General features: G+C 43.1%; 1 protein-coding gene across 1 annotated transcript in view; it reads right to left on the bottom strand.

Annotated features, from left to right (window-relative positions):
- Positions 1–5,650: 5,650 nt before the first annotated feature.
- Positions 5,651–23,598, bottom strand: part of dclre1a (DNA cross-link repair 1A (PSO2 homolog, S. cerevisiae)) — a 53,597-nt gene continuing 35,649 nt past the window's right edge. Inside the window, exons 8-9 of the mRNA XM_045702016.2 lie at positions 22,526–22,667; positions 5,651–8,225 (exon numbers count right to left, since the gene is read on the bottom strand). Coding sequence (XP_045557972.2) covers positions 8,044–8,225; positions 22,526–22,667 — 324 coding nt within the window. The 3' untranslated portion in view covers positions 5,651–8,043. The remainder of the gene's footprint in view (positions 8,226–22,525; positions 22,668–23,598) is intronic.

Raw genomic sequence — 23,598 nt, forward strand, 5'->3', positions numbered from 1 at the left:
GCAACTGCGACCTGGCCAAGATAAAGCATAGCAATTCGACACAACAACAGAGTTACACATGGAATAAACAAAACATAGTCAATAATACAGTACAAAACAAAAAGTCTATATACAGTGAGTGCAAATGAGGTAAGATAAGGGAGTTAAAGGCAATAAATAGGCCATGGTGGCGAAAGTAATTACAATATAGCAATTAAACACTGGAATGGTAGATGTGCAGAAGATGAATGTGCAAGTAGAGATACTGGGGTGCAAAGGAGCAAGATAAATAAAAAATACAGTATGGGGATGAGGTAGATAGGCTGTTTACAAATGGGCTATGTGCAGTGATCTGTGAGCTGCTCTGACAGCTGGTGCTTAAAGCTAGTGAGGGAGATATGCGTCTCCAGCTTCAGTGATTTTTGCAGTTCATTCCAGTCATTGGCAGCAGAGAACTGGAAGGAAAGGCGACCAAAGTAGGAATTGGCTTTGGGGGTGACCAGTGAGATATACCTGCTGGAGCACGTGCTACGAGTGGGTGCTGCTATGCTGAGCAGTGAGCTGAGATAAGGCGGGGCTTTACCTAGCGACTTGTAGATAACCTGTAGACAGTGGGTTTGGCGACGAGTATGAAGCGAAGGCCAACCAACGAGAGCATACAGGTCGCAGTGGTGGGTAGTGTATGGGGCTTTGGTGACAAAACGGATGGCACTGTGATAGACTGCATCCAATTTGTTGAGTAGAGTGTTGGAGGCTATTTTATAGATGACATCGCCGAAGTCGAGGATCGGTAGGATGGTCAGTTTTACGAGGGTATGTTTGGCAGCATGAGTGAAGGATGCTTTGTTGCGATATAGGAAGCCGATTCTAGATTTAATTTTGGATTGGAGATGCTTAATGTGAGTCTGGAAGGAGACTTTAGTCTAACCAGACACCTAGGTATTTGTAGTTGTCCACGTATTCTAAGTAAGAACCGTCCAGAGTAGTGATGCGGGCAGGTGCGGGCAGTGATCGATTGAATAGCATGCATTTAGTTTTACTTGCATTTAAGAGCAGTTGGAGGCCACGGAAGGAGAGTTGTATGACATTGAAGCTCCTCTGGAGGTTAGTTAACACAGTGTCCAAAGAGGGGCCAGAAGTATACAGAATGGTGTCGTCTGCGTAGAGGTGGATCAGAGAATCACCAGCAGCAAGAGCGACATCATTGATGTATACAGAGAAGAGAGTCGGCCCGAGAATTGAACCCTGTGGCACCCCCATAGAGACTGCCAGAGGTCCGGACAACAGGCCCTCCGATTTGACACACTGAACTCTATCAGAGAAGTAGTTGGTAAACCAGGCGAGGAAATCATTTGAGAAACCAAGGCTGTCGAGTCTGCCAATAAGAATGTGGTGATTGACAGAGTCGAAAGCCTTGGCCAGGTCGATGAATACGGCTGCACAGTAATGTCTCTTATCGATGGCGGTTATATTGTTTAGGACCTTGAGCGTGGCTGAGGTGCACCCATGACCAGCTCTGAATCCAGATTGCATAGCGGAGAAGGTACGGTGGGATTCGAAGTGGTCGGTAATCTGTTTGTTAACTTGGCTTTCGAAGACCTTAGAAAGACAGGGTAGGATAGATATAGGTCTGTAGCAGTTTGTGTCTAGAGTGTCACCCCCTTTGAAGAGGGGGATGACCGCGGCAGCTTTCCAATCTTTGGGAATCTCAAAAGATACGAAAGAGAGGTTGAACAGGCTAGTAATAGGGGTTGCAACAATTTCGGCAGATCATTTTAGAAAGAGAGGGTCCAGATTGTCTAGCCCGGCTAATTTGTAGGGGTCCAGATTTTGCAGCTCTTTCAGAACATCAGCTATCTGGATTTGGGTGAAGGAGAAATGGTGGGGGCTTGGGCGGGTTGCTGTGGAGGGTGCCGGGCAGTTGACCGGGGTAGGGATAGCCAGGTGGAAAGCATGGCCAGCCGTAGAGAAATTATTGAAATTCTTATTGAAATTCTCAATTATAGTGGATTTATCGGTGGTAAGTGTTTCCTAGCCTCAGAGCAGTGGGCAGCTGGGAGGAGGTGCTCTTATTCTCCATGGACTTTAGTGTCCCAGAACTTTTTTGAGTTTGTACTACAGGATGCAAATTTCTGTTTGAAAAAGCTAGCCTTAGCTTTCCTGACTGTGTATATTTGTTCCTAACTTCCCTGAAAAGTTGCATATCATAGGGGCTATTCGATGCTAATGCAGAATGCCACAGGATTTTTTTGTGCTGGTCAAGGGCAGACAGGTCTGCAGTGAACCAAGGACTATATATATTCCTAGTTAAAACATTTTTTGAATGGAGCATGCTTATTTAAGATGGTGAGGAAAGCACTTTTAAAGAGCAACCAGGCATCCTCTACTGACGGGATGAGTTCAATGTCATTCCAGGATACCCCGGCCAGGTCGATTTAGAAAGGCCTGCTCGCAGAAGTGTTTTAGGGAGTGTTTGACAGTGATGAGGGGTGGTCGTTTGATCGCAGACCCATTACGGATGCAGGCAATGAGGCAGTGATCGCTGAGATCTTGATTGAAAACAGCAGAGGTGTATTTGGAGGGCGAGTTAGTTAGGATGATATCTATGAGGGTGCCCGTGTTTACGGATTTGGGGTTGTACCTGGTAGGTTCATTGATAATTTGTGTGAGATTGAGGGCATCAAACTTAGATTGTAGGATGGCCAGGGTGTTAAGCATGTCCCAGTCTAGGTCACCTAATAGCACGAGCTCAGAAGATAGATGGGGGGCAATCAATTCACATATGGTGTCGATGACACAGCTGGGGGCAGAGGGTGGTCTATAGCAAGCGGCAACAGTGAGAGACTTGTTTCTAAAAAGGTGCATTTTTAGAAGTAGAAGCTCGAATTGTTTGGGTACAGACCTGGATAGTAAGGCAGAACTCTGCAGGCTATCTTTGCAGTAGATTGCAACACCGCCCCCTTTGGCAGTTCTATCTTGGCGGAAAATGTTATAGTTAGGGATGGAGATTTCAGGGTTTTTGGTGGTTTTCCTAAGCCAGGATTCAGACACGGCTAAGACATTTGGGTTGGCAGCGTGTGCTAAAGCAGTGAGTAAAACAAACTTAGAGAGTAGGCTTCTAATGTTAACATGCATGAAACCAAGGCTTTTACGGTTACAGAAGTCAACAAATGAGAGCACCTGTGGAGTGGGAGTGGAGCTAGGCACTGCAGGACCTGGATTAACCTCTATATCACCAGAGGAACAGAGGAGAAGTAGGATAAGGGTACGGCTAAAGGCTATACGAACTGGCCGTCTAGCACATTCGGAACAGAGAGTCAAAGGAGCAGGTTTCTGGGTGCGATAGAATAGGTTCAAGGCATAGTGTACAGACAAAGGTATGGTAGGATGTGAGTACATTGGAGGTAAACCTAGGCATTGAGTAATGATGAGAGAGATATAGTCTCTAGAGATGTTTAAACCAGGTGATATCATCGCATATGTAGGAGGTGGAACAACATGGTTGGTTAAGGCATATTGAGCAGGGCTAGAGGCTCTACAGGGAAATAAGACAGTAATCACTAACCAGGACAGTAATGGACGAGGCATATTGATATTAGAGAGAAGCATGCGAAGCCAAGTGATCATATGGGTCCAGTGAGTGGTTGGGCTGGCTGGGGACACGGCGATTCAGACAGTTAACAGGCTGGGGCTAATAAGCTAGCAGTTAGTAGGCCAGGGCTAACAAGCTAGCAGTTAGCAGACCGGGGCTAGCAAGCTAGCAGTTAGCAGATCAGAGTTAGCAAGCTAGCAGTTAGCAGACCGGGGCAAGCAAGCTAGCAGTTAGCAGACCGGGTCTAGCAAGTTAGCAAACTGGGTCTAGCAAGTTAGCAGACCGGGTCTAGCAAGTTAGCAGACCGGGGCTAGCAAGTTAGCAGAAGGGCCTTTGGGTGACGTCGCGATGGAGGTAAGTCTGTTTTTGCCGGGTCGTGCGGTGACGTCGATAGACCAGTCGTGGATGAGTAGGGTTCCAATTAGCTCTAGGTAGCTAGCAGGCTGCGGTTAGCAGAATGGGCCTTCAGTGGACGTTGCGCCTGAGGGGCCTGTTGGAATCCTCGGGCAGATTATGTCAGTATTCCAGTCGTAGAGGATCATCGGGGTTCCGTGCCCCGTACCGGCAGTAGAAGGGGTATGGATATTGTAGCCCAGGAGTGGGCTTCGGTGGTAGCCCAGGAGCCCTAGCCTGGCTAGCTTCAGGCTAATTGGTGCTTCTCCAGGATGGAAACACTAGCCAGGAGTAGTCACCCGGGATTGCGGTTAGCTAGTTGCAAAGATCCAGATGACAATGTTCCGGGTTTGCGGTAGGAATCCGGGGATATGGAGAGAGAGAGAGAGCGAGAGAAAAAAAAGGTCCGTTATGCTCTGGTTTGAGTCACGTTGTTCGAACTGGCGAGAGCTTTCCGAGCTAAAGGTTAGCTGATGACCACTAGCAATGGTTTGCTGACTGATAGCTGGTAGGTAGTTAGCTGTCTAGCTTCAGTTGAGGGATTCCAGATCCGAAGTAAATAGAAATACTTTAGAAAAAAACAGATCCACGCCACATTGGCTGAGGCAGTTTGCAGGAGAGTATTTAGAAGTTGAGGTTTATGAAAATATTAAAAAAGATATGCAAAGAAAAATATATATACAAGGGCCACGCCATCTTGGATTCACGCAATCTCCTCTGAACAGTTGTTGGGATGTGTCTGTTACTTGAACTCTGTGAAGCATTTATTTGGGCTGCAATTTCTGAGGCTGGTAACTAATGAACTTATCCTCTGCAGCAGAGGTAAGTCTGGGTCTTCCATTCCTATGGCGGTCATCACGAGAGCCAGTTTCATCATAGTGTTTTATGGTTTTTGATATGGCACTTGAAGAAACATTCAAAGTTCTTTAAATGTTCCGTATTGACTGACCTTAATGTCTTAAAGTAATAATGGACTGTCATTTCTCTTTGCTTATTTGAGCTGTTCTTCCCATAATATGGACTTGGTCTTTTACCAAATAGGGCTGTATACCACCCCTACCTTCTCACAACACAATTGATTGGCTCAAACGCATTAAGAAGCAAACATATTCCACCAATGTACTTTTACCAAGGCACACCTGTTAATTCAAATGCATTCCAGGTGACTACCTCATGAAGCTGGTTGAGAGAATGCCAAGAGGCTGCAAAGATGTCATCAAGGTAAAGGTTGGCTACTTTGAAGAATCTCAAATATAAAATATATTTAGATTTGTTTAACACTTTTTTGGTTACTACATTATTCCATATGTGTTCAAATATGTCTAAATTGTAGAATAATAGTGAAGACATAAAAAGTCAAAAGTTTGGACACACCTACTCATTCAAGTGGAGCTACACAGCCTCTTTAGTTAGCTGCTGCTCATCGCCATATCGTCGCCGGAAGTCGGGTTATACTATTTTTATAAGTGCGGCATAGTCTCAGACACTCCTGCTAGCAGCTGGTCCTCCCTTTCTAGTTGAACGGACAACACGCTCACGGGTGACTCACACTCGCTAAGTCCCGGGTATAGGGTTTCAGCTAAGACTAAAGTTACCCTCGAGCTCCACTGTGGTTTTACTCTTCTTCTTCAACCTTTTATTCAACAAATAATTAAACCAGTTAATGAAAACCACTAACACTTCTCGTTTCACAACTGATGTTTTAATATTTTTATTTATATAGCAATGATAATGCAAAAGCTTCTAACAATAACAATCAAGTTCTGTTCTTACCTTACCCCAAAAGTATTTAACTTCTAATACATCAATCAGCTCCTGATCTGTCTTCCCCAGAATCTCTGCTCCACTCCCCCTATCTTTTACATTGGGTTTTATACCCCTTAAAATTGCCCAATCCCATGCCTTCTTTGACTACAGCCACACAAGACATCCTCCCACTTACACGTGACATTGAAGCAAAGTTACATAACACAAATTTGCTCCTTTACACAGGATGTCTACACAGAGTCAGGTTCTTTCGTAAGTGACGAAAATCCGTGGTGTCATCTGCTTCATGGCCCACGTGCCATCAAGCAACTCTTCCAACTCCATCCCAGGGCCAAGATCTGACGGGTTGTCACCATGTAAGATGAACCTCCGAACGTCATTTCCTCTCTGCCTTTGTCTGGGTTTTGCTGCTTCCCAGCTACCTGTGGTTGAGGCCTCTTCCTGTCCTTCTTCTGCTTCATCTTCCTTGTTTCAGTGTTACATCTCTGACTGGAAGAGTCACCAGGTCATACTGACTAGGCTCATTCACGACACGACATAAGCCTAGTTTCCTGAAACGAGTCACATACATGAATCTGTGCCATTCACTTTGAACTGAGTTTACAGCATGAGCAGTCATGAGTAGATGCGCTTGTTTTGAGATCAAAGCGAGAGCTGCATGTAGACACGTTTGCACATTTTGTTCATAATCTTTGCTAGTAAGTGAGATATGAGCCCAGTTAAAAATGATTTGTAGTTATAGACTTCATCGTTCATTGAAGTTGATGGGCCAATTATAACAAAACCTTTCGATATTGCCAATCATTTCAATTACTATTTCACTAGTGAAGTTGATAAACTGAGAAGTAAAATGACAACATTGGACAGTGAATCATCATATTTTAATAATAATGGTCAAGTTAGTGTGGGAGAGCTGTAAAATGTATTGTTATCCATCAATAATGATAATCAACCTTGATGTGAAACTATTGAGAATGGTAGCAAACTGTGATACCTTTAACTACTGACTTTCAGCATGCATATAGAGAAGGGCATTCAACTTGTACTGCACTGACTCAGATGACTGATGATAGGTTAAAATAAATGGATAATATTATAGTTGGAGCTGTATTATTAGATTTCAGTGCAGCCTTTGATGTTATTGATCATACATTGTTATTGAAAAAAACTCACTTGCTATGGCTTTACATCACCTGGAGAGTTATTTATCCAATATAACATCAGAGATGTACAGTGTGGTGTCCCCCAGGGCAGTTACCTTGGGCCGTTACTCTTCTCTATTTTTACAAATGATTTGCCACTGGTCTGACACGAAGCTAGAATTACTATGTAGGCAGATGATTCCACACTCTATATGTCAGTACCCAAAGCCAGTGAGCTGACAAATTCTAAATAAGGACTTATTAGTATCAGAATGGGTGATAAATAATAAACTGGTCTTAAAATCATTGTATTTGGTTCAAAACATTGTCTAAGAGATAAACCTCAACTGGAGTTGTGCATAAGAAAGTTGAGGAAGCTAAACAAGGTAAAACATTGTATGTTCAGTTATCATGGGCAAAGTAATATTGACAAATTTGTGAAGATGGGGAGGGGTATGTCTGTTTACAAAAATATGTTCTGCATTTTTCTACGATACTAGTTGTTCAGGAACTGGTCTTGTCCCATCGTGATTACTGTTTGGTAATATGGTCAAGTGCAGCAAAACAGAGCAGCACGCCTTACCCTTAACTGCACATACCTAACTAACATCAACAACATGCATGCCAGTGTTTCCTGGATGACAAGAGATTAACTGCTTCTCTTCTAGTTTTTATGAGGAATGAAAATCCCAGATTGCCTGCATAATCAAATAACATACAGCTCAGACACCCATACATACCCCACAAAAAATGCCACCCGGTGTCACTTCACAGTCCCCAAGTCCAAAACAAATTCACGGCAATGCACAGTATTATACAGAGCCATGATTGCATGGAACTCCCATCTCCAATTACCCAAACAAACAGAAAATGTACCTTAAAAGAATTGATAAAAAAAACATCTCATGGCACACACAGACACACTGTAACAAACATAATTTAGACACAAATTATTCTTTAGTTGTATTGTTTGTATATTGTATTTTAAATTTGTGTAACTGTTCTTGTGTATCAGTGTTTTGTTACGTGTCGTGTTTTAGTGTGGACCGCAGGAAGAATAGCCGCTGCTTTGGCAAAAGCAAATGGGGATCCGAATAAACCAATTAGCTAACACTCAAGTATTGTGTCATATACTGTTTTCACTGTGTATGAACACTGAAGTGTCCTGTTTTAGATTCCTTTAACATTATTAGCCTCGTAAGCCTCTGTTAGCCACTCGCTGAAGCACCTCTCCATGGCCTTCCGGCTAGCCCAGCTGCCCACGTTGACTGTGGGGATTATCTTGAGGGGCCGCAGCCACTGGACAAAACGCCTCAGCTCCAGGTAGCTGCTGTGCTCACTGTAGGGGATGCCTAGAGTAAGAGAGAGACAGGGGGGGCAAGTGAAGTCAGAAACAGGAGCAGCAAAATAGACCAACACCCCCCACCCCTAGTGCCTGATATGGGGGACCACTAACCCATCTAACATTTTTGCAGTTTAACCTCTATGGGCTAGGTGGGACGCTAGCGTGCCACCCGTGGTGCACTCCATCAACAGCAGGTGCATTTCAAGAGCGGCAAATTTGAATCCAAATAAATGTCAAAATTCAAATTTTTCAAACATACAAATATTTTACACCCTTTGAAAGATAAACATCTCCTTAATCTAACCACGTTTTACGATTTCAAAAAGGTTTTACGGCGAAAGCATAAATTTAGAGTATGTTAGGACAGTGCATTTACAAGAGTTGTGTGTAATGTTTTGTCAATTCAAAGACAGGGTCACCAAAACCATAAAACCGGCTAAAATGATGCACTAACCTTTTACAATCTCCATCAGATGACACTCCTAGGACATTATGTTAGACAATGCATGCATTTTTAGTTCTATCAAGTTCATATTTATATCCAAAAACAGCGTTTTACTATGGCATTGATGTTGAGGAAATCGTTTCCCTCCAATAACCGGCAGTCAAGTCAGCGTCACAAATTAAATAATTAAAATTAGAAAACATTGGTAAAATATTATATTGTCATTTAAAGAATTATAGATTTACATCTCTTGAACGCAATCAACTTGCCAGATTTAAAAATAACCTTACTGGGAAATCACACTTTGCAATAATCTGAGCACTGCGCCCAGAAAAATACGCGTTGCGATACAGACTAGACGTCATGTTGGGGAGATCTAAAATCGAAAATACTATGTAAATAATCCATTACCTTTGATTCTCTTCATCAGATGTCACTTCCAGGTATCACAGGTCCATAACGAATGTAGTTTTGTTCAAAAAAGCTCATCATTTATGTCCAAAAAGCTCCGTCTTGTTAGCACATGATCTAAGCCAGCCGGACTTCTCGTCATGAACGAGGGGAAAAAATATATTTACGTTCGTTCAAACATGTCAAACGTTGTATAGCATAAATCATTAGGGCCTTTTTTAACCAGAACATGAATAATATTCAAGGTGGACGAATGCATACTCTTTTATAACGTATTGGAACGAGGGTACCCAACATGAACTCGCGCGCCAGGTGTCTAATGGGACATCATCGTTCCATGGCTCTTGTTCGGTCAGATCTCCCTCCAGAAGACTCAAAACACTTTGTAAAGGCTGGTGACATCTAGTGGAAGCAATAGGAAGTGCCAAAATATTCCTCAGCCCCTGTGTTTTTCAATGGGATAGGTTTAAAGGTAATACAACACATCAGGTATCCACTTCCTGTCAGAAAATGTCTCAGGGTTTTGCCTGCCAAATGAGTTCTGTTATACTCACAGACACCATTCAAACAGTTTTAGAAACTTTAGAGTGTTTTCTATCCATATATAATAAGTATATGCATATTCTAGTTACTGGGTAGGATTAGTAACCAGATTAAATTGGGTACATTTTTTTTATCCAGACGTGCAAATGCTGCCCCCTAGCCCTAACAGGTTAAAAACTAATTTCCTGCAATTGTACATATTTTGCCATGGTTTAAGATGTATTCATATGCTATCGGGGAGCCCCCGACCTCCAGGGGCCCCCCAATCCAAATAAAGGGAGTAGTGAGGAATCAGGCCAATGGGTTTAGATTACTCAGTTTTAGATGCGTTCAGAATTATAGCTAGACAATCATGTCCATAATTTTCCCCATTACGTGCTATAAAAGGGAAGCACAGCCTTGAGCAGCCCAGTGACACGAGCCTACCAGACGGGCTAAATTACTTCTATGCTTGCTTCGAGGCAAACAACACTGAAGCATTCATGAGAGCACCAGCTGTTCCGGACGACTGTGTGATCACGCTCTCCATAGCCGATGTGAATAAGACCTTTAAACAGATCAACATTTTATTTTTTAATATATATTTTTTTAACCTTCATTTAACCTGTTAGGGCTAGGGGGCAGTATTGACACGGCTGGATAAAAAACATACCCAATTTAATCTGGTTACCACTCCTACCCAGTAACTAGAATATGCACATACTTATTACATATGGATAGAAAACACCCTAAAGTTTCTAAAACTGTTTGAATGGTGTCTGTGAGTATAACAGAACTCAAATGGCAGGTCAAAACCTGAGAGATTCCTTTACAGGAAGTGGCCTGTCTGACCATTTCTTGAACTTCTTTTCCATCTCTATCTTTTACTAAGGATCTCTGCTCTAACGTGACACTTCCCACGTCTTCCATAGGCTCTCAGAGCCCGGGAAAAAACAGAATGTCGTCATTCCAGCCCCAGGCTGAAACACATTGTGGCCGATCAAGGGACTCTGGGCTTATGCGCATGACCCGACCGCCCCCGCCTTTGTGATTTTTTCCTCTGTTTGCCGAAAAGGAGATTCCCTGTCGGAATATTATCGCTTTTCTACGAGAAAAATGGCGTAAAAATTGATTTTAAACAGCGGTTGACATGCTTCGAAGTACGGTAATGGAATATTTCGAATTTTATTGTCACGAATTGCGCCATGCGCGCGACACTTCTTTACCATTTCGGATAGTGTCTGGAACGCACGAACAAAACGCCGCTATTCGGATATAACGATGGATTATTTTGGACCAAACCAACATTTGTTATTTAAGTAGCAGTCCTGGGAGTGCATTCTGACGAAGACAACAAAAGGTAATCAAACTTTTATAATAGTAAATATGATTATGGTGAGTGTTAAACTTGCCGGGTGTCTAAATAGCGAGCCCGTGATGCCTGGGCTATGTACTTAGAATATTGCAAAATGTGCTTTCACCAAAAAGCTATTTTAAAATCGGACATATCGAGTGCATAGAGGAGGTCTGTATCTATAATTCTTAAAATAATTGTTATGCTTTTTGTGAACGTTTATCGTGAGTAATTTAGTAAAATGTTAGCGAATTCCCCGGAAGTTTGCGGGGGGTATGCTAGTTCTGAACGTCACATGCTAATGTAAAAAGCTGTTTTTTGATATAAATATGAACTTGATTGAACAAAACATGCATGTATTGTATAACATAATGTCCTAGGGTTGTCATCTGATGAAGATCATCAAAGGTGAGTGCTGCATTTAGCTGTCTTCTGGGTTTTGGTGACATTATATGCTGGCTTGAAAAATGGGTGTCTGATTATTTCTGGCTTGGTACTCTGCTGACATAATCTAATGTTTTGCTTTCGTTGTAAAGCCTTTTTGAAATCGGACAGTGTGGTTAGATTAACGAGAGTCTTGTCTTTAAATAGCTGTAAAATAGTCATATGTTTGAGAAATTGAAGTAATAGGATTTTTAAGGTTTTGAAAATCGCGCCACAGGCTTAACTTCTTGGGGCTATGTGGGACGCTAGCGTGCCACCCGTGGTGCACCCTATCAACAGCAGGTGCATTTCAAGAGCGGCAAATTTGAAAGCAAATAAATGTCAAAATTCAAATTTTTCAAACATACAACTATCTTACACCCTTTGAAAGATAAACATCTCCTTAATCTAACCACGTTGTCCGATTTCAAAAAGGTTTTACGGTGAAAGCATAAAGTTAGATTATGTTAGGAGAGTACATTGACAATAGCTGTGTGTAATGTTTTGTCAATTCAAAGACAGGGTCACCAAAACCATAAAACCAGCTAAAATGATGCACTAACCTTTTACAATCTCCATCAGATGACACTCCTAGGACATTATGTTAGACAATGCATGCATTTTTAGTTCTATCAAGTTCATATTTATATCCAAAAACAGCGTTTTACTATGGCATTGATGTTGAGGAAATCGTTTCCCTCCAATAACCGGCAGTCAAGTCAGCACCACAAATTAAATAATAAAAATTTGAAAACATTGGTAAAATATTATATTGTTATTTAAAGAATTATAGATTTACATCTCTTGAACGCAATCAACTTGCCAGATTTAAAAATAACCTTACTGGGAAATCACACTTTGCAATAATCTGAGCAAAGCGCCCAGAAAAATATGCTTTGCTATACAGACAAACGGCCATGTTGGAGAGATCTAAAATCGAAAATACTATGTAAATAATCCATTACCTTTGATTCTCTTCATCAGATGTCACTTCCCGGAATCCCAGGTCCATAACGAATGTAGTTTTGTTCAAAAAAGCTCATAATTTATATCCAAAAAGATCCGTGTTGTTAGCACATGATCTAAGCCAGCCGGACTTCTCGTCATGAACGAGGGGAAAAAATATATTTACGTTCGTTCAAACATGTCAAACGTTGTATAGCATAAATCATTAGTGCCTTTTTTAACCAGAACATGAATAATATTCAAGGTGGACGAATGCATTCTCTTTTATAACGTATTGGAACGAGGGTACCCAACATGAACTCGCGCGCCAGAGTCTAATCGGCCATCACCGTTCCATGGCTCTTGTTCGGTCAGATCTCACAGTAAAAGACTCAAAACACTTTGTAAAGGCTGGTGACATCTAGTGGAAGCAATAGGAAGTGCCAAAACATTAATCAACCCCTGTGTGTTTAAATGGCATAGGCTTAAAGGTAATTCAACACATCAGGTATCCACTTCCTGTCAGAAAATGTCTCAGGGTTTTGCCTGCCAAATGAGTTCTGTTATACTCACAGACACCATTCAAACAGTTTTAGAAACTTTAGGGTATTTTCTATCCATATATAATAAGTATATGCATATTCTAGTTACTGGGTAGGATTAGTAACCAGATTAAATCGGGTACGTTTTTTTATCCAGCCGTGAAAATACTGCCCCCTAGCCCCAACAGGTTAAAGTGGCTGTTACGTAGGTGGGACGAATTCGTCCCGCCTAGCCCAGAGAGGTTAACTAGGCAAATCAGTTAACCTGTTGGGGCTAGGGGGCAGTATTTTCACGGCCGGATAAAAAACGTACCCGATTTAAACTGGTTACTACTCTTGCCCAGAAACGAGAATATGCATATAATTAGTACATTTGGATAGAAAACACGCTAACGTTTCTAAAACTGTTTGAATGGTGTCTGTGAGAATAGCAGAACTCATATGGCAGGCCAAAACCTGAGAAGATTCCATGCAGGAAGTGACCCTGTCTGACAATTTGTTGTCCTTCTGTTGCATCTCTATCGAAAATACAGCATCTGTGCTGTAATGTGACACTTTCTAAGGCTTCCATTGGCTCTCTAAAGCCGCCAGAAGGTGGAATGGGGTGTCTGCTGTCTCTGGGCAAAGTACAGCAGCAGAGTTTGTAAGTGGTCAGCCTGGGGACAGTGAGACTGAGATGCGCGTTCACGAGACTTCTCCATTTCTTTCTTTCAGCCTTTGAATGACTACAACGTTGCCCGGTTGGAATATTATTGCTATTTTACTAGAAAAATAGCATAAAAATGTATTTTAAACAGCGTTTGACATGCTTCTAAGTACGGTAATGGAATATTTTGAATTTTTTTGTCACGAAATGCGCTCGCGCGTTACCCTTCGGATAGTGACCTGAACGCACAAACAAAACGGAGGTATTTGGATATAACTACGGATTATTTGGAACCAAAACAACATTTGTTGTTGAAGTAGAAGTCCTGGGAGTGCATTCTGACGAAGAACAGCAAAGGTAATCCAATTTTTCTTATAGTAATTCTGAATTTAGTGAGCCCCAAACTTGGTGGGTGTCAAATTAGCTAGCCTGTGATGGCCGAGCTATGTACTCAGAATATTGCAAAATGTGCTTTCGCCGAAAAGCTATTTTAAAATCTGACATAGCGTTTGCATAAAGGAGTTCTGTATCTATAATTCTTAAAATAATTATGTATTTTGTCAACGTTTATCATGAGTAATTTAGTAAATTCACTGGAAGTTTTCGGTGGGTATGCTAGTTCTGAACATCACATGCTAATGTAAAAAGCTGTTTTTTTGTATATAAATATGAACTTGATTGAACAAAACATGCATGTATTGTATAACATAATGTCCTAGGAGTGTCATCTGATGAAGATCATCAAAGGTTAGTGCTGCATTTAGCTGTGGTTTTGGGTTTTGTGACATATATGCTTGCTTTGAAAATAGCTGTGTGATTATTTTTGGCAGGGTACTCTCCTGACATAATCTAATGTTTTGCTTTCGCTGTAAAGCCTTTTTGAAATCGGACAATGTGGTTAAATTAACGAGAGTCTTGTCTTTAAAATGGTGTAAAATAGTATTTTGCGCCACGCGATTCCACTGGCTGTTGACTAGGGTGGGACGCAAACGTCCCACCTAGCCCATAGAAGTTAAGAACAAATTCTTATTTACAATGACGGCCTACCCCGGCCAAACCCCAGACAACGCTGGGCCAATTGTGGACTGCCTTGTGCGACTCCCAATCACGGCCAGTTGTGATACAGCCTGGAATCGAACCAGGGTCTGTAGTGACGCCTCTAGCACTGAGATGCAGTGCCATAGACCGCTGCACCACTCGGGAGCCCCATTCATAAGGCCGCAGGGCCAGACGGATTACCAGGACGTGTACTCCGAGCATGCGCTGACTAACTTTCAAGTGTCTTCACTGACATCTTCAACCTGTCCCTGATTGAGTCTGTAATACCATGTTTCAAGCAGACCACCATAGTCCCTGTGCCCAAGAACACCAGGTATGCCAGAGTTTCCACAAGGTTTCTCAGTGTCTCCTTCATCTCCTTGAAGTCCCTCTTCGTGCACCTGCTGAGCCTATGACTACCATTGTTTGCGGAGCTGCTGTCGTAGTTGTCTTCCTCTGCAGTAGGCTTATATGTAGGTGTACTGTTTTAAAAAATACTAACAAAAACATCAGAAATAACATTGCCTGTAGCCTACAGGATAATATGAAAATAATTAATGGGTGAAGAGACTTTTATAGTGTAATAATAATGATCAGCCGTTGATAGATTTTAGTAAAGCAGGTGGTTAAACGCTGATTCCAAATTTTATATCAAATGCACGTGACAATGTGTAACCACTTGACATGGGTAAACTGGACACGGGCAGAGATTTGTTTACTGTGTTGCATAGCACAGGTAGTGCATTCACAGCCGTATTAGGCCTAATATTTAGCTAATAACTGATGAGTTGATATGCATAAGCATTTAACTTAGGCTATACATCTCTAGCCTATCTCTCACTTTTCTCTTGCAAAATTACACACCAGGGCCTGGTTTCCCAAAAGCATCTTAAGGCTAAGTTAATCAATAGGCCCTTCATACGAGCAATGTTACATCTCTGGGATGTTTTTGTCAAAATCATTGTTACTAAAGTTGCACTTGAAAACCCTTGTTATTTATCGACTGCCTCAGACCCCTTGTGGAGCAGCTAAGTGCGTCATTAGGTGCTTTTTTGCCTTTACGTGTGAGACACTTTATACACAGAAGATCTGTACTAAACAAAGAATCATGATGTTTATCTATCTCTCTGTGACCAAGCTGATCCGAGAGGCACTGTCTTTCTTTCGATATTGTATTGTAGTGATGGGAAGTTCGTCTCTTTTTACTGACTCTGATCTTTTCAACTCGTTCAGTCAAAAGAACGACTCTTTGGACAAATTTTGTTTATTTGATTCAGTAATGCCCAGAGCATGCCAGGACCCCCTACCGGTGAACAAGGAACTAAAAACTTGAAAAATCATAATTCTACAAGTCTTTCGTTCACCATAAGGGGCTTATTGGAGCTGTAATTTGTGACTGAGACTTATAAAAGTGTTTTAAAAAAAATGTACCTTTTGTGATTGCTAGGCATACAAATAAGATGATTTCTTGATACTGCCTTTGAAACGAGGTCTAGATCTGTCTCAGAGGAATAAACAACGATACAATCTAAAAACATTGTCGCAAACAGCACAGATTAAAGTATAGATTTTTTTCCACTAAAAGCACTTGTCCTCTTACTTAATTCCATGTTGGTCTGCTCTTCTCTGCCCTTGTTCTTTTTGCATTAAATAATAATACATTTAATTTGTAAAGCACTTATTAAAATGGCGATGGAAGAAATGGCAGCAGTTTTACGGGCGCCCAACCAATTGTGCTATTATGTGGGGTTTTTTCCCGCATTATTTGTAACTTATTTTGTACATAATGTTTCTGCAACCGTATCTTACGGCAAAAAAGAGCTTCTGGATATCAGGACAGCGATCACTCACCTCGGATTAGACAAAGATTTTTTTCTACAACAAGCAGGATGCACAGGACATTCTCCAAACACCCGACAGGGCCGACATCCCCGTTATTTGCAAGAGGAAGCGACGCAGGTACAGAGGACAAATAGCCGGATGCCTCGTGAGGACCCAGAGAAGGCAAGTGGGAAAGATGCCGTTACTGTCAATACTACTCGCCAACGTGCAATCATTGGACAATAAATTAGACGAAGTACGATCACAAATATCCTACCAACGGGACATCAATTGTAATATCCTATGTTTCACGGAATCGTGGCTGAATGATGACATGGATATTCAGCTAGCGGGAAATACGCTGCACCGGCAAGATAGAACAGCACACTCCGGTAAGTCGAGTGGGGGCGGTCTGTGCATATTTGTAAACAGTTGGTGCACGAAATCTAAGGAAGTCTCTAGATTTTGGTCGCCTGAAGTAGAGTATATTGTGATTAATTGCAGTCCACACTACTTGCCTAGAGAGATTTCAGCTATACTTTTCGTGGCTGTTTATTTACCACCACAGACAGATGCTGGCACTAAGACCACACTCAGCTGTATAAGGAAATAAGCAAACAGGATACCACTCACCCAGAGGCGGTGCTCCTGGTGGCCGGAGGCTTTAATGCAGGGAAACTTAAATCAGTTCTACCAAATTTCCATCAACATGTTAAATGTGCAACCAGAGGGAAAAACATTCTAGATCACCTGTACTCCACACACAGAGACGTGTACAAAGCTCTCTCTCGCCATCCATTTGGTAAATCCGACCACAACTCTATCCTCCTGATTCCTGCTTACAAGCTAAAATTAAAGCAGGGAGCACCAGTGACTCAGTCTATAAAGAAGTGGTCAGATGAAGCAGATGCTAAACTACAGGATTATTTTGCTATCACAGACTGGAATATGTTCCGGGATTCTTCCGATGGAATTGAGAAGTACACCACATCAGTCACTGGCTTTATCAATAAGTGCATCGAGGACGTCGTCCCCACAGTGACCATACGTGATCTCGCCATCACGGTTGACAACTCCATTGTGTCCTCCTCCCAGAGTGCTAAGAGCCTTGGCGTGACCCTGGACAACACCCTGTCATTCTCCGCTAACATCAAGGCGGTGACCCGATCCTGTAGGTTCATGCTCTACAACATTCGCAGAGTACGACCCTGCCTCACACAGGAAGCGGCGCAGGTCCTAATCCAGGCACTTGTCACCTCCCGTCTGGATTACTGCAACTCGCTGTTGGCGGGGCTCCCTGCCTGTGCCATCAAACCCCTACAACTCATCCAGAACGCCGCAGCCCGTCTGGTGTTCAACCTTCCCAAGTTCTCTCACGTCACCCCGCTCCTCCGCACACTCCACTGGCTTCCAGTTGAAGCTCGCATCTGCTACAAGACCATGGTGCTTGCCTACGGAGCTGTGAGGGGAACGGCACCTCCGTACCTTCAGGCTCTGATCAGTCCCTACACCCAAAGAAGGGCACTGCGTTCATCCACCTCTGGCCTGCTCGCCTCCCTACCACTGCGGAAGCACAGTTCCCGCTCAGCCCAGTCAAAACTGTTCGCTGCTCTGGCACCCCAATGGTGGAACAAGCTCCCTCACGACGCCAGGACAGCGGAGTCAATCACCACCTTCCGGAGACACCTGAAACCCCACCTCTTTAAGGAATACCTGGGATAGGATAAAGTAATCCCTCAAAGGCAACCTGCCTAAATGACTACAGACCCGTAGAACTCCAGAAACCCTAGACCCACTCCAATTTGCATACCACCCAAACAGATCCACAGATGATGCAATCTCTATTGCACTCCACACTGCCCTTTCCCACCTGGACAAAAGGAACACTTATGTGAGAATGTTATTCATTGACTACAGCTCAGCGTTCAACACCATAGTACCCTCAAAGCTCATCACTAAGCTAAGGATCCTGGGACTAAACACCTCCCTCTGCAACTGGATCCTGGACTTCCTGACGGGCCGCCCCCAGGTGATGAGGGTAGGAAGCAACACATCTGCCACGCTGATCCTCAACACTGGAGCTCTCCAGGGGTGCGTGCTCAGTCCCCTCCTATACTCCCTGTTCACCCACGACTGCATGGCTAGGCACGACTCCAACACCATCATTAAGTTTGCAGACGACACAACAGTGGTAGGCCTGATCACCGACAACGACGAGACAGCCTGTAGGGAGGAGGTCAGAGACCTGGCCGGGTGGTGCCAGAATAACAACCTGTCCCTCAACGTAACCAAGACAAAGGAGATGATTGTAGACAACAGGAAAAGAAGGACAGAGCACACCCCCATTCTCATCGACGGGGCTGTAGTGGAGCAGGTTGAGAGCTTCAAGTTCCTTGGTGTCCACATCAACAACAAACTAGAATGGTCCAAACACACCCAGACAGTTGTGAAGAAGGCACGACAAAGCCTATTCCCCCTCAGGAAACTAAAAAGATTTGGCATGGATCCTGAGATCCTCAAAAGGTTCTACAGCTGCAACATCGAGAGCATCCTGACTGGTTGCATCACTGCCTTGTATGGAAATTGCTCGGCCTCCGACCGCAAGGCACTACAGAGGTTAGTGCGTACGGCCCAGTACATCACTGGGGCTAAGCTGCCTGCCATCCAGGACCTCTACATCAGGCGGTCTCGGAGGAAGGCCCTAATAATTGTCAAAGACCCTAGCCATCCCAGTCATAGCCTGATCTCTCTACTACCGCATGGCAAGCGGTACCGGAGTGCCAAGTCTAGGACAAAAAGGCTTCTCAACAGTTTTTACCCCCAAGCCATAAGACTCCTGAACAGGTAATCAAATGTCTACCCGGACTATCTGCATTGTGTGCCCCCCCAACCCCTCTTTTACGCTGCTGCTACTCTCTGTTTATCATATATGCATAGTCACTTTAACGTACATACTACCTCAATTGGCCCAACCAACCCGCACATTGGCTAACCGGGCTATCTGCATTGTGTCCCGCCACCCACCACCCGCCAACCCCTCTTTTAAGCTACTGCTACTCTCTGTTCATCATATATGCATAGTCACTTTAACCATATCTACATGTACATACTACCTCAAGCAGCCTGACTAACTGGTGTCTGTATGTAGCCTCGCTACTTTTATAGCCTCGCTACTGTATATAGCCTGTCTTTTTACTGTTGTTTTATTTCTTTACTTACCTATTGTTCACCTAATACCTTTTTTGCACTATCGGTTAGAGCTTGTAAGTAAGCATTTCACTGTAAGGTCTACACCTGTTGTATTCGGCGCACGTGACAAATAAAACTTTGATTTGATCTCACACCCAAGGCAAAAAAAAAAAAAAAACTTAATCCAGAACATAGAACACAGACAACAATCAAAGCTATAAACAGGTGTCGTCATTAGCAGAAGTTCTTGAAAGCTTTGCTGAACAGCACGTTCTTGAGCTGTGCCTTAAAGGACGACAGAGACTCCGCAGCCCTATTAGTGTCTGGAAGTAAGTACCACAGCCGCGGAGCCGTGCAACTGAAAGCCCTGTCACGCATAGTTTTAAGTCTGCTGCGGGGCTGCTGAAGGGAGACGGACCTGGAGGAGAAGGGTGTGGGGCAGGAGGGTAGAATGAGGTCAGACAGGTACTTGGGTCCAGAGTTGTGGATAGCTTGGTAGGTGTAAACCAGGATTTTGTAGTCGATGCGTGAGCATATGGGGAGCCAGTGGATGTTGAGAAGCACTGGAGAGATGTGCTCGCGGGGGGAGGTGTGGGTGAGGACACGTGCAGCACAGTTCTGAACATATTGTAGCCTGTTTAGGCACTTGGCAGATGCGCCAACAAAAAGGGCGTTACAATAATCCAGACGGGATTAAATAAAGGCGTGGATGAGTCGCTCAGCTGCAGGTTGTGATAGCATAGGTTGTAACCTGGCAATGTTCAGAAGATGGAAACATTTGACTTTGGTGACACTCTTGATGCCTCAAACGAGACCTTTGACATGATGTTGTTTATGATTGTGTGAATGCCAATTAGGATGACCTCTTTCTTTTTTGTAGCTAAATTGCAGGAAACTCAACTGCATCTACGCTTTGATGTCCTGCAGGCAGCTGACCGGGAGTGCAGTGTCGAACGCTGCACTGAGGTCGAGCAGTATGAAGGTGCTGGCAGCCCCAGAGTCAGCATTCATGAGGAGGTCATTGGAGACCCTTTCCAGGGTAGTTTCGATGCTGTGTCTAGCCTTGAAACCAAACTGGAAGGGCTCAAGTAGGTTGTGAGTGACCAGATAGTTTTAAAGTTGGCTAGGAACAGCACGTTCGAGGAGCTTAGTCAGGAAGGGCAGGTTGGAAATAGGCCTGTAGTTCTGGAGGTTGTCAGGGCCAGATCCACGTTTTTACATACTGGTGTGACTGTGACCAGTTTGAGCTGAGGGACACATCCAGTGATGAGGGACTTGAAATAACACAGGAATAACACAGGGAACATATCTGATGCTGCGCCTCGTTCTGCCTTTTTACCTTGTCAGCTCGGGGATTCGATCTTGCAACCTTTCGGTTACTGGCCCAACGTTCTAACCACTAGGCTACCTGCCGCCCCAAGTTTCATGATAGTCAATACACAATGTAAGTTATAACCTATGCAAGTGACGTTTTCTATTAGTGAGCGTTGTGATCACTGGTCTGTGTGAATGAAGTCAGATAGTTTGCACATGCATGTTTGTATTTTTGCATAGAAATAGTATATTGTTCCTGAGATCCCGTCATTTTTTTTGCAGGAAGGAGCTTGCTCGGAAAATCTTGGGATCCCGGTTTCCAGTGTTAATCCCTAGTATGGATGTGTGAAAAGATTAGCCAAAGACCAGCCTTGTTATGCATCCACCATATTTGCTGGAACCGTGCTGAAAAGGACAATGTGAAAAGAAAATATCTGAGCCAGGTTGGGAATCAAGTATCAGATAGCTCAGTGGTTGGGGTATGGTGACGTCAACACCAAGGTCATGGTTTTAATTCCCTATGGGCCCCATACATCCCTATATTTATTTTATGTCTTAACTGTAAGTTGCCTTGGATAAAAGAGTCTGCTAAATTACCATGTCATCATTATACTCATACTGAGCACAGTGCCATAGATAGTCCTATACCATAGACAGGGGTGCACAACTCAGGACCTTGAGTTCCGCAGTCCTGCTAGTTTCCTTCCCTACTAGTTCTTCTCCTGCCACGTCATTTATCATTTCATGTGCACACACATGGTTTCCTCAGTTTCTGGTGAAAGGCATTCTTCAGCAAAATTTTAAATGTACATAATTGTTTCCTTATGTTGAAAGCAGTCTATGGGCCAGTAGAGACAGCAATCCACACTAAAACTAGCCACAAATGTTCTAACATGGCATTTTCGAACAAAAAAAACATTGTCCAAATCCTCTTACTTGCGTACTAAATAGTAGGCTAATTGTTTTTTTTTATAAACAATAATGTTTTTTAGTATGTGACATTTTAAACATTGGAGTATGCTTTAAAGGGATAATGCGAGAGTCTGGTAATTATACTTACCCAGAGTCAGATGAACTCATGGATGCCATTTATATGCATGCAGTTTGAAGGAAGTAAGAGGTCGTTTTGTGAGCCAATGCTAGCTAGCTGTACCGGTAGACTTCCAATCATTGGCTCACGAAACTCTCTCTAAACTTCCTTCATACTCGCACTATCCCTTTAAATGCTCAGATGTCATACTCATTCCGGCTTTTCATCAAGTATAATTCGCTGCGAGCCATTGAGGAAGATTTTCCAGACTGAGTGAGATTGACAACAGTTGATAATAAGCTCAGGGGATGCTACACCAAAATGAACAGATGGATGGAAACTGCACAATTGAGCATAAGATGATGCATTCACATAATGGGTGAGCCTAGTATGTTGATATTTGTTGCTAACTGTATGTATTTTTACAAAAACCGTACGTTCTAAATAGTATGTAGTATGATTCATCTTAGTAAGTAGTAGGTGTGCCATGGCTAATGTGAGTCAATGTCTCCTAGTTAGCATGCTTTAAATGTCATGCCTAGGACCAAAACCAGCAGTGCTCTGGGCCTCGAGAGAGAGCCAGATCTGAGCACACCTGCTATAGATGGTATAGATACTGGGCTGTACCATAGATGCTGATGTTTCCATGGACCGTAGGCTTGATATCCTCCACAGCCTCCACCCTCTGACTGAAGGTCCAGCCCGTGGGCTTGAAGGCCACCAGCTGGTCGTACTGCCTTGAGAATCTACTCAGATGAGTCTGCAGGTTCTGGAAAGGAAAAAAGGGCATGGGAGTACGTACTTTGGTTTAGTAAGTATAAGGAGTGAACAGATAGTTTGAGCCTGTTCTTTTCTGAGGGGAATGAAAACCAACATGTGACCTAGAGTTTGTCATAATCTTGTATTTTACATTTTAGCTCCACCCTTTACATTTTGAAATGTTGTATTATATCAGGTGCAAACCTTCCACTAGTGCAGGGGTAAGCAATCCTAGTGCTGTAATTCTGCAGGTACTCCAGAGTTTAATCCCAACCAGCGGCATACCACCCTGCATCCCACTGCTGGCTTGCCTCTGAAGCTAAACCGGGTCAGTCCTGGTTGGTCTCTGGATGGGAAACCAGATGCTGCTGGAAGTGGTGTTTAGAGTGTCAGTAGGGAGCACTCTTCCCTCTGGGGAGATCCCAGGGCAGTGAAGGGGACATTGCCCTGCGTAGACGGTGCCGTCTTTTGGACAGGATGTTAAACCTGTCCTGAATCTCTGTGGTCATTATAAAATCCCATGGCACTTATCATGAGAGTATTTTCTTTTCTTTATTTTAACAAGGCAAGTAGGGGTGTTTACCCCGGTGGAAATGGCTAAACTCCCAACGGGGCCCCATTCCATCATAGCCACCTAATCAGCCCCCTCAATCCTAATTGTCATACAGTACATTCGGAAAGTATTCAGACTCCTTGACTTTTCCACATTTTGTTACGTTCCAGCCTTATTCTAAAATATAAATAAAAAAAAAATTTTACACACAATAACCCATAATGACAAAGCAAAAACAGGTTTTTAGAAATGTTTGCAAAAATAAAATAACTGAAATATTACATTTATGTAACTATTCAGACCCTTTACTCAGTACTTTGTTGGAGCACCTTTGGCAGTGATTACAGCCTTGAGTCTTATTGGGTATGACCAATGGTGGAACAAGCTC

This window comes from Salmo salar, chromosome 19 (genome assembly GCF_965601325.2).
Source record: "Salmo salar chromosome 19, fSalSal1, whole genome shotgun sequence".
Taxonomy (NCBI): domain Eukaryota; kingdom Metazoa; phylum Chordata; class Actinopteri; order Salmoniformes; family Salmonidae; genus Salmo; species Salmo salar.